Genomic DNA, 11,645 nt, shown 5'->3' with positions numbered 1-11,645 from the left:
CGTTCACACCTTGAGGCAATTTACACTATATGGCCAAAAGAATGTAGACACCTGACCATGACACCTATATGTGGTTCTTCCCCAAACTGTTGCTACAAAGTTGGAAGCACACAACCGTATAGAATGTCTTTGTATGCTGTAGCGTTACAATTTCCCTTCACTGGAACGATGATGTCCCTGTGTACAAAGCGAGCACCATGAAGACATGGTTCGCCAAGTCTGTGAGTGTCCTGCACAGAGTCCGGACTTCAACCCCAGTGAACACCATTGGGATGAACTGGAACACAGACTGCACCTCAGGTATCCTAACCGAACACCAGTACCTGACCTCGCTAATGCTCTTGTGGCTGAATGAACACAAATCCCCACAGCTACACTCCAAAATCTAGTGGAAAGCGTTTCCAGAAGACTGGAGGTTATTTATAACCCACATATGGATGGGTGGGTTAGGTGTCCAGACCTTTGGCGAGGTGCAGGTGGACCTCTTCACCAAAGCCAAATCGACTCATCACCGATTGTGGTTTTTCTTAGCAGAACTGGAAAGCCTACTAGAACAGGATGCACTCTCAATACTGTCCTCAACTTATTTTATATGTTTATCTTTCTCTAATGCCCACATTTCTTTCCACATAGTACAACTGAGTCCTGCTTGTAGCCCCATTATGTCTGGCAACACCTTGGTTTCCACTATTGCTTTCGCTTGTGGTAACTGGCAGACTTCTCTCAGAGCAGATATGCTGTTCCGCACAGATGAAGAGATTTGACATGCTCAGCCAGGTCACCTGTGACTTTTGGTTTGGTTCCTTGTTAAGAAACGTTAACTCTTTCTTGCGGCCACTGTAGACATGGACACAGGAACCTCATTCACACTAGACAGCTGTTCTGCGAACTGTATGCACCCCATCAGCAGCACCTAGTGCACTGCACAATTCCCAAAATACTAACTTCTCTCCAAGGACTGCTAGATAGCGACAAATCCCCATCTACATTAAATAAGTATACTGTAGAGCAGCCATTGCAGCACATGAACAGGAAGCCCGATCACATTATACCACTTTACAAAGAGCGTCTCTTCCTCCAGGGCATTATTTAGTAGAATGCCGCACCAGGAAGTCTGTACTGCTGCTACGTGGGTGTCACCATGGACTTTTCCCCCCAGATACTACGCGGTTAACCTCACACCACCCAGTGGTGGAACTACAGCACTCATTTCTGCGCACCTTCCTGATTAGTCACAAGGGAAGTCCTGACATTGCTGGCATACATGATCCATTTCACTCTCACGATCCTCCTTACACATGTGGTAAGTATGTGGTTCTGTGATTTACTGCTAATCCTCTGTTGAACCGGAAGTTTTTTTTTTTTATTTTAAAACCCTGAAATAAATTGCTTTTTTAAATCTTGCATTGCCACAAAGAGTAAAGTACACACCTTAAAATGAAACCATTACTAAATTGCCACAGACGATGGCAATGAATTCGTATCTTCAGAATCAAAGCAGTAAGATGCTGTACATGTTTTCATTTGGTGTTCATTTTACAGCATTTACTGGGTAGAAATAATCATGACACCACACACACACACGTCATAATCCACTGAAAAAAAGGGAAACCTTTATAGTTTGAGGCCGATAAGCACCTAATTGGTGCATTTCAAGACTCCTGCTTGCCTGAGGCTGCATTCACGTTATATGGGGAAAATGCAGTCTACTGTAATTCCCAACTGCTAGCTGAATTCATGTCAATTTTATTGGATTTCATTGTGAACTGAAAGACACATCTGCACTACCTGCTTCAGCTCTGTTAAAGATTAGGAACACATCAAAAATGCCATCCTGGTTGTATGTAAAACTGCTCAGAAGACTCGGTTCCAATGTAGAACAACCTGGTGGTGGGTACAATTTACAATAAACAAACAACATCACAGAAAATCACAGCTAACTTTTTAGTATACTTGGCTGTGCACTTCCAAAATAAACATTGTTACCCATGTACAAAAAAATTCTCATGAGGTGTGCATGATAGAATTTCATATCATACATGATGTGAAATTTAAATCTTAAATTTATTGGCTTCAAGATAGCACTTTAAAACCTTACACCGCTTACACAGTCCAGCCTTCATATTAAACAAGGGGTGGGGTCGGGGGGGAAGGGAAAGACATGAATAGCATGAGATTAAAAATAAAAACCAAAGCTTTAACCATTTTATATTTGTATATAAATAAACTGGTAGTTATTAGTGAACCTTAGGAGCATGGCCTTTCATTTCAACAAATGGCAGCATCATCCATTCATTAATAAACAAACAAACATTCACTATACAGTATGGAAAGAAATTATGCATAACTTATTGTCATACCTAAAAAGGTATTCCCCTTGCTCTGCATTATATATTACAACTATTTAAACACAGTATAGTTCATTACACAAATGGGATGAAATAAAACGAAAAATCAACTTTAATAAAAAGAAGAAAACAACACACACAGCAAAAAAGTGTAGTGATAACCAGTTTGCCTTTTGAAAAAGGCGAGATGGGGGGGAAAAAAAAAAAAAAAAAAAATTCTTAAATGTAGTCATGTGTATTGAAAAAGAAAATGTGGAGAAAACAAATAAAATCAAAGCCAACTTCAACTCAAACTATATATTTTGTTTACAAAACCCAAGCTTTCTGTTCTACCAGTTTATCAAATTAGATCTGGCAGGCACTGACCAAGATGTTAGGGTCAAATTACATCTTCAGTAACATGAACCGATGACAGCATTTTGTAGATTGGATTCGCTTGGACAGTTTATGAATGACCAGATCATAAAGCCAGTGCTGTTGGTAGGCAGTAAGCTTGGATTTTATCGTTTTGTTTACAATTTAAGCAAATAATCCCTCAAATCATAAGCTGTATATCTAGCCACCTACTGAACATGGTGAATTTACTACCAAGAACCGTTCAAATGCTCTCCCACAAACTAGTGAGGTGGCCTGTTGCATTTGGAGAGGAAAAAGAAAAGAGAAAAAAATATATATATTTGTTTAAATAATGAGCTCTGCACAGTATGCAAGTTGATTGCATTCTTACCTTGGCATGATGACTAACATCCGTTCAGGTCTATACCAAATAACCTGGTTTAAAAAAAAAAAAAAAAAAAAAAAAAAAAATCTAAAGCTGTTTCAGCAAGAGGAGGTCTATATGAAAATTTCTTTAAAGCTGAGCAAATGTAGAATAATAAAATGAAGTTCATGGAACTGCTTTGAGATTTCTAGTTTTAGGCAGCCACAGCAAGTCCAAGTGGCACTGGATGGAGCCTTACACCACCACCTCCTCCGGTGCAGTAGATTCAGGTCTGGAGTGGATACTCCTCTTTACTGAACGGCAGCGTGGATCCAGGTTTCACCCACGACAGTCCCGACACCTGCAGCCCTTTCGGCTGATCTTCAGGTCGTCTCTGCAGTGACAAAACGAGGTATTAGGAGCAAGGATTTTAGCTAAAGCTTGTGATTTAATAGACTGAAGATCGACAGACATGCACGTGCTAGAATAACATTGGGAACAAGTGATGCAGATTTGATGGTCACGTATGCAATGCCTACGAGAACCGCCAGGTTGATTTCCTTCGGATTTGCCAAGTACCTTGTATTGTACTATCATAACTATCATATCTATCATATCTATCTATCTATCTATCTATCTATCTATCTATCTATCTATCTATATATATATATATATATATATATATATATATATATTTTTTTTTTATATTAATGCTTGTCCATTGGCTATGCACTCATCAACCCGAATGACCTGTTGATCATTCGCTATTCATCTTATAATTTTATATACATGATATAAAAGATACTGGTGAATAAAAGTTCAATTTAGAATTATTTCCCTTGCCCCAAAAGTAAAAAAAAAATTTATTATTATTTTTTAAATGACATCAATTTTCTGGGTGAATTTTTGGACACTTTACACTAACGCGTCTACAGAGGTTATTGTAACGAAGCCAAGCATGCAGACTCAGGAATAGAAAATTACTATCTACTGTATATACTATGTCCATAGTTTCAAGCCGACACGAAAGCTACGCCAACTCAAATCGCCGCTCTTTACGTGCAGCACTTTCGACACTGAAATTCTCACTCACTGCTGCCACATGCTTGGCTGATTGGATAATCGCACGAATGAGCAAGTGCACAGGTGTTAGTAACGGTAGATGGTAAGTGCAAGCATAGTACACACGATCATGCTTTAACGTCGACATATAACGTAACGGGTAGCCGCAAGGAGCCGGTTTTTTTACTTGTTTTGGCGTGTCCGGCACTCACTTTGTGTGTGAACATCTTCTCTTTTGCCTCGTCGTGCACAGTTGGGTTCCACGGAGAGAAGCTAGACAGGAGAGACGACAGGGTCGGAGGGAAATAAAGAAATTTCAGGGTGATCTACATTCATGTGCATTAAGCATACTCTGTTGGGGAACTTTTGCTGTAGAAATGGGACATTTCTCAAGAACCTCTTGAATCAAATCCGATTCGTAGTCACTTTACTCATTAAAAAACAAAAAAATGAACAGAAACCAAACGTGACCTTTCACCCTTGGAGCACGCCATTCCGTGAGGCCTACTTGCCTTATTGCATAAGGATCATCGATCTTGGGCTGGTCGAAAAGGTGGCTGTTGCATAGTTTCACGCTGTCGACCACTTTACTTTTAAAGAGCTGAATATCCTTGTCATATCTGAGTCACAACAAAAAAGAAACGAGCAGAGTTAGATCGCTGAGCTGCAGTCATACAGAGAGTGCTGCAAAAATACTCCTGTAAACAGTATCTAAGCTTTACTGCCCTGCTTGTCATTACTGCTCATAAAATCAAATAAATAAATAAATAAATAAATAAATAAATAATAATAATAATAAAAAAAAGCGTTTCAGGTTGGGTTTAGTGACATGAGAGTTACACACATCAGACTGACGTGTGAGCACAGGCAAGTACGCCAAAATTAGCATATAACCAAAGCAGTATTTTTTACATTTGTTCAGTACAGTAAAGTCAAGTGCATCCACATGCTCACACGTACAATACAGCAGCTTCAGGGTTGAGTGGTTCCATAGTGTTAATCTTGTAAAAGATGGTCCTTGCGTACATTAGCACTTGCCAGATGTGGTTATGGTTCCGTCTGCAAAATAAAGAAATAAATAAAAAATAAATAAATAAATAAATAAATAAATAAATAAGAAGTAGTTTCATTATACAGTCACTACACCTCAATCATCATCCGGCTTTTATACAATACATTTGGTTTTAATGAAAAGACTGTAAATTCAGGAAAAAAAACAAAACAAAAAAAACAAATCAGTTGTTTTATATTACTTGCATTAATTAAAGAATATGAAAGGCAAAAAAAAAAAAACCCCCCCCCAAAAAAATAAAAAAATTTCTTCTGAAACTTGGACAGAAAATTTGAGTTCGATTTGTGCGTGAATAAAAATCGTAATCGTGGTCAAATTGCCGTGGTACAAGAGGAATAAGATACATCGGGACGTGCTGTAATATGAAAATAAAATAAATAACTTTTGCTATGCACTGGGCTGCATCATACCACCCGGTCGTTGCTCATTTTCCCATTTCGGCACGCCGTGTTCAGTTTTATTCCTCATAAAAGACGCTTGCAAATCGTGGTCCGGTCCGAATAACCGCGGAAATTAAATGCTACACTTATTCATCATAACTTATTCATCACGTATAAAAATGCCTCAAGTACAACCGACTACACCGCACACAAAATGTTGGTTGTTTAAGCATTCATGTTCAATCAAACCACCACTGGAGTAAAAAGACTGACCCCGGTTCCACTCACCTCCACTTGGTGAACGCTCTCCTCACGTCCAGCTCTCCAGAAACAGGGTCCACCAGTGGGTGAAACACCGGGATGTCAAACACCACTTTCTGCCAACGACAAGCACACACGCACAAATGGTTAAAAAGCTTTCTGAATGCCGTTTGTTTTCAACATCCTCTTCGCTTGTGTGGTTTACAGCAACGTCAACACAAACGAGCCCACACAAGCCTCGCTGATATCGGTTAGAAGTGGCAGAGCAACTCGGCTTTAACTGTGATCGTCATGGCTGTGGGGTGAAAATCGATCCGTGCGAGTGTGTGTAGTAAAGTACTCACGGGACACTCTCCATCAGGATAGTTATCCGGAATATACACCGTGAACTTAAAAACGCCGTCCTGGTACAAGCCGTGGCGGATGAAAATCACACCGAACCACACTGCAGGCGGACAACGATGCCGAGAGTTAACGCTGCTTCACGAGGCTCATCAGCTCACTCGATTTCATTCGGTCAGCAAATGATCAAGAATTATAGTCGATATTTCTTTCTTTCTTTCTTTCTTTACTTACTCAGGGCTGATCTGTAAGAGGGCTGAACGTAGATGCCCGGGAGTTTCTGCTTGATCACCAGCGTACTGCAAAACAAAAACATGTTTTAGAGCTTTTCATAGAAACCTGTAACTACAAAAAATGAACACAAGCGTGTATTGTAGATATTCTTTTGCATTTTACCGTCTAGAATTTCTGGGAAAACAGTTAAACTACATACTATGACTCGTCCTGTACTCGTCCAAACTGTGTCCAATCGAATGCTCTCTAAAGAGAGTTTGCTGCGCTCTCGTTAAAAGAAACAAAAACAAAACAAAGCAGGTATCTTTACGGAAACAACTAGTTTGTGTCGTACACGTAGTTATGGTCGAGTAGCTTCCTGCATGTTAATTCCGTCCAAACTAGGCACTGTGTGTTTGAATGATTGTTCTGTGCTATGAAATGCAGTTAGTGTACATTTGGTGATAATCGAGGCACGTTATATACAGTGCCCTCTACTAATATTGGCACCCTTGGCAAACATGAGCAAAGACGGCTGTGAGAAATTCTATGTGTTTAACCTTTTATTCTTTTGTTAAAAACAAGCCTTTTTAAAAAAATTTTTTATAAACCCGTGTTGTGTTTGCAATGACTTGATATCCATGAGAGCAGAGTATTTGTGATTTTTTATTTTTTTAACCAAAAGATTAAGTTTCAACAAATCAAGACAATTTTCCACAGCCTTCTTTGTTCATATTTACTAAGGGTGCCAATATTAGTGAAGCGCGCTGTAGTGTGTGAGCTCAGTCGAGAAAGCTTATTTATCTATACGGTTTTATTTTACTGCCTTTCCAGCAGGTCTTTCAACTCCTTCACTGCCACATGAGGCTTACCGCAGGGGGGCGGGGGAAGAGTGGAAAAAAAATAAAAACTGCGGTGTTTTGCTAGCACGCGAGCCATGGCTCCGCACCAAACCGACCAGCAGTGGTTATTAACCTTTGGTTTAGAATATCACGACAAACGAACACGTTGAAAATGAAAGATCACACAGCTCCAAAAAGTGTCTGTCTCTAAGCACCCAGCTGCTTTATTCAGCTTTTGTTTAGATCCGTATTGAGCATTTTTGGCTTTTGTGGAAATCAGGAGTATAGTGAGTGAAGTTGCAACCAGAAGTGTTCTTCCCGGCAAATAATGAGCTCTTTAATACATATTACTAGGGGTGTAATGATGCATGGTTACACGATGAATCACGATGCAAAAATGTGACTATACGCATCTACTAACTACGCATTTAATGCAGTTGTACTGTCTGAACACCAGAGCCCCAGTCTGCACATCCCATAGAGTAAAATAGAGAGAACCTGCTGGTCACATGACCACATATTTTCATAAAGAGAGCCTGCACCATTACCTGGAATCTTCCACAGTGATTGATGGCTCCGGATCACAATGGCTGACACGTATTATCGGTTATACGGCTAATGGACCACCTTATAACAGTTAAAAGTGCTCTTCAATAGCTTTCAAACGACCCCGCGTCGTGGGATCGATCATCCCCGAGAAAGATGAAACGGAAACCGGGCATTTTAGCCGACTTTGGCGCTCTAATTTTTAATGGTAAATTTTATTTAAAAATTTTATTTTATTTATTTTTTTGTTAAAAATGATGCCTCGGGTGCTGCTACAGAGCTCCTTGTTTCAATCGATCATTTCCTCCAGATCAGAGACTTGCTTATTCAAATCAAATTTTTGGGAGAATTTATACGTTCATTTAAAAAGATATGGTGAACCTGTAGTACATTTTGTTTACGACATTAAACCTCTGTTCGTAGCCATTTTTGCTCAATTTAGTTTTATTCAAACAAAAATGCACATGGTTTAAAAATTCAGAAATAATAATAAAAAAATAAATAAAAAAGTCTTTTTTCTTCGTCATTAAAATTGTTTATATAAAAAAAAAAAAAAAAAAAAAAAAAAAAAAAATTCTAAGAATCTAATTGAATCAATTTGTGAAGCCGGTGAATCGAACAGAATCGACTCCTGAGCGGAGTGCATCTTTTCACCCTTACACATCACCTCTAACTGAATAAAGAAACAGTACGTACAACTCTGCGAGAAGGGAATACTCCAGGTAAAATGGTCCATAGGAGGCGTGTGTGCCGTTGGCGGCCTGCGTCGATAAAGCGGGTGAGGATGCTTTAGTGACTGGAACTGCATTCTTAGGTATGGACGGGAGCTGCTTCTTCCCGAAGGGAGGACGTGCCGGACTTGCTTTCTGCTCACCTGGACCACCCTGCTCCTCGTTCTCAGATCTCTAAACAAGCAAAATAGCAAAGAAAGAGACTACTTTAAGCACTTCTTCCAGAAAGCAAGATTTCAAAGAACAATTCCCTAAAGTACTGCAGCAAGGGTCACGGACAGCCGTACCCACTGCTTATAAAAAACAAACACATTCTCGTTCTCTTAAAGCACCCAGCACTGGGTCCAGTTTCAGATGAAGCTTTCACTGCCCAACTGATCAGGAGGTTATGAGTCCTAACATCTGACAGTTGACTACTCAACCACATACACTTGGATTTCTACGGGATCTTCAAAGAAATAAACGTAAATCTAATGGAGATCTTCTAACCTTCAGTATCTCACTGGAAAGTCTGCAATCAAGAAGTACACAATTGAGGTCTGGTCTTACCTTACGGCCGGCGTTCATCGACATGCTCCAGAACGCACTCATTACTCATTGAGCAAGCGCAGGGGTTGTGCTTCTATGCTTCTCATACAAGATTCACTGAAGAAGAAAAAAAGTTTGACAAAGAGAGAGAGTGGATGAGAACAGTGCTGTCAAATTAGCAACTTTAGTCACTAGATTTGGTGATTTATTAGACTCCTAATAAGTTACACTATTTAAAACAATCAATTGCAGCCTAGTGACAAATCTATGGACTTTTTGTGGAGACGTTAACAACAGTCCTGCACTCGATACGGCTCCACAGCTCACATCACAGCTGCTGGTTATAGAAGTTGAGAGATTCGCTTGACTTGACATCAGCGTGTAAAGCCAGTGATCAATTACTGACCACCATCGTTCCAAACGAGCAGTCAATGACCACCATAGTCACCATCACATTACTATCGAACATCGAATCACCGACCACCGTCCTTTTGAACAACCAATCTCCGACCACCATCGAACCAAACAACCAATCACCTACCACCAATGATCCAAAACAACCAATCACTGAACACCACTGCTTGTCCCACTTGCAGTCTTCTTTGTTCTTTGCTGCATGTGCTCTTGTTGGCAATATTTACAAGCAATAAAAGTGAGCGATATTTAAACAGGCTACAGTGGCATAACCAATCTATTATCCAATCTGACAAACATTTTCTAGTTTTCTTCTCGTGTAACATTTCAATATATGCAAATGATCTTGACCAGTCAATGACCATGCAAATTAGTCATGGCATCACCTGACAATTTTCTTTAAAAAAAAAAAATTAAAAATTAAAAAATAAATAAATTTTTAAAAAAAACAACAACAAAAAAAAAACTATTTTTTGAGCATGCATCAGCTACGTTAGCCTGAACAGTCCTCCACACTGAGACGAGATGTCCGACCACCAATGGAGCACAACGTGCAGCCTGATGCTGTATGACAGCTGCCTACAATCCCATGTGCTGATGGTTTCTGGTCTTTCTGAAGAAATTAAAGTGAGAAAACCGCCACAGCCTTCATTAATAAATGACTGAGATGATGAGCACTGGAACATGATTTAGCTGTTGATCAAACCAACATTAGTAGCAAAGCAGTATTGGATATTAGACACTAGATTAGATATTAGATACACACTACATAGCTAGTTGAAAATAATAAATAGTTGGATAATTAAATGTTAAACTAAAACAAGACACCCATACAATACAACACAAACAGTCCATTGATAAGTGCACTAACAAAAGCTGAGCACTACTCAGCTAACTACTGAGGTTTTTGCTAGCTTGCTATTATTAGCTATGCTAGCTATCGTTCTATTTACTTGAAACAGACAGCCCCATCAGTCTTTCACTTTTCGTTAACATTCACACCTCTTTTATTCATTCACATTCACTGCTAGTAACATTTCTTCCTAGCCACCTTCATAATCAATAAATTTGACTAGCAGGCATTATTTTCCTACCCGTATTCCCATTTAAAAACCCCGCCTCCTCCCCTATGATTGGCCGATCCTTCACTCACATGCTGTCCGTCAAATTCTGACAAATTCCAGCAAAGGAATCCCGCTTATCGGAATACAGGTGCACAAAGTCAAATCCACCCAAATACCTGACTAAACGTCATACGACCTTGATTAGAGGCGGATCCACATTCACAATAAAACAATTTCATTGGCTGTACGGGCAAACCCTAGTTGAAGCGTAGCATCTGATTGGCCAATATCTTGTCAATCGGCAACAACGGAACAAGCACGCGCTACTGTAGTTAACATTTCCACGAAATATTATTTGTTAACGTATAAATTAAACACAAATACATTAAATATGGCTTGAAGTGGGAATTTACCACCACGTAGATGCTAATAAAACCTAGCCAAGGTCAAAATATATTCCGTATCGTTAACAGGGCAAAGCTAGCGGGGTATTGTTTTCGTTTCTCCGTAAGAGACTAAGTTAAATGTATAAATATTCAGCTCTCGTAACATACATCCAGCGCAGTGCTAACTGTAAGTTTATATTATCTCCAATTAAATACGAAGAAAAAGATTTCTTACCATCCTAAACTCCTGAGCGAGCAGACATTTTTAAAGCACTTTTATAGATATTTGAGCTATTTCCTGGCTGACCGGTACCAGGAGCCCTACTTTCCTTCTATTGGTGAATACACGCAAGAGAGGAAATCGATTGCTCCTGTTCGCTGTCAATCATTTTATAATCAACAGAGTGCATTTTGATTGGTTAGTGCGTGTGGAAGGCGGGACTTAATCTGCCTGTGCGTTTGCACTTGACAGATTTCACTGACCCAGTTGATTATTATTTAAAAGGAAAAAGACCTATATTATATTATATTATGTTATATTATATTATATTGTTATATTATATTATATTATATTATATTATATCATATCATATTATATTATATTGTATTATATTAATTTTTCAAAATATGTTTTTAAATCAATTTTTTCTTGAATTAATAGGGGATAAGATGTCATGTATTTTTAGGCATACTTTATGCCATTAACTATGTGATGTTTTGCAAAACCAACAGTTTGTCGAAGTCAGGTGCAATCTC

The 11,645-nt window shown here is 39.0% G+C and overlaps 1 protein-coding gene across 2 annotated transcripts; it reads right to left on the bottom strand.

The window, feature by feature from the left end:
* Positions 1-2,045: 2,045 nt before the first annotated feature.
* aktip (akt interacting protein) lies at positions 2,046-11,244 on the bottom strand. Of its 2 annotated transcripts, none has more exons than XM_053676659.1 (10): positions 11,125-11,244; positions 9,047-9,142; positions 8,463-8,671; positions 6,400-6,464; positions 6,168-6,268; positions 5,851-5,939; positions 5,071-5,169; positions 4,623-4,730; positions 4,298-4,383; positions 2,046-3,442 (listed from the first exon to the last, which is right to left on the bottom strand). In XM_053676659.1, exons 2-10 carry the CDS (start codon positions 9,086-9,088, stop codon positions 3,432-3,434), a joined length of 810 nt encoding a protein of 269 aa, XP_053532634.1. In that variant the 5' UTR covers positions 9,089-9,142; positions 11,125-11,244; the 3' UTR covers positions 2,046-3,431. The 2 variants fall into 2 exon arrangements, with proteins under 2 accessions (XP_053532634.1, XP_053532633.1); XM_053676658.1 differs by having other exon boundaries at positions 4,323-4,383.
* Positions 11,245-11,645: the final 401 nt, after the last annotated feature.

The sequence above is a fragment of the Ictalurus punctatus genome, chromosome 27, assembly GCF_001660625.3.
Source record: "Ictalurus punctatus breed USDA103 chromosome 27, Coco_2.0, whole genome shotgun sequence".
Lineage (NCBI taxonomy): Eukaryota > Metazoa > Chordata > Actinopteri > Siluriformes > Ictaluridae > Ictalurus > Ictalurus punctatus.
The sequence above is the reverse complement of the archived record's forward strand: the minus strand, read 5'-3'. Positions and strand labels throughout refer to the sequence as shown.

Excerpts from the sequence above, each read along its gene's own strand:
- aktip (XM_053676658.1), bottom strand. The coding sequence starts at position 9,088 with ATGAGTGCGTTCTGGAGCATGTCGATGAACGCCGGCCGTAAG. Across the intron at positions 5,940-6,167 it reads ATCCTGATGGAGAGTGTCCC|AAAGTGGTGTTTGACATCCC; the intron begins GTGAGTACTTTA and ends TGTCGTTGGCAG. Across the intron at positions 4,731-5,070 it reads AACCCTGAAGCTGCTGTATT|ATATGACAAGGATATTCAGC; the intron begins GTACGTGTGAGC and ends GTTGTGACTCAG.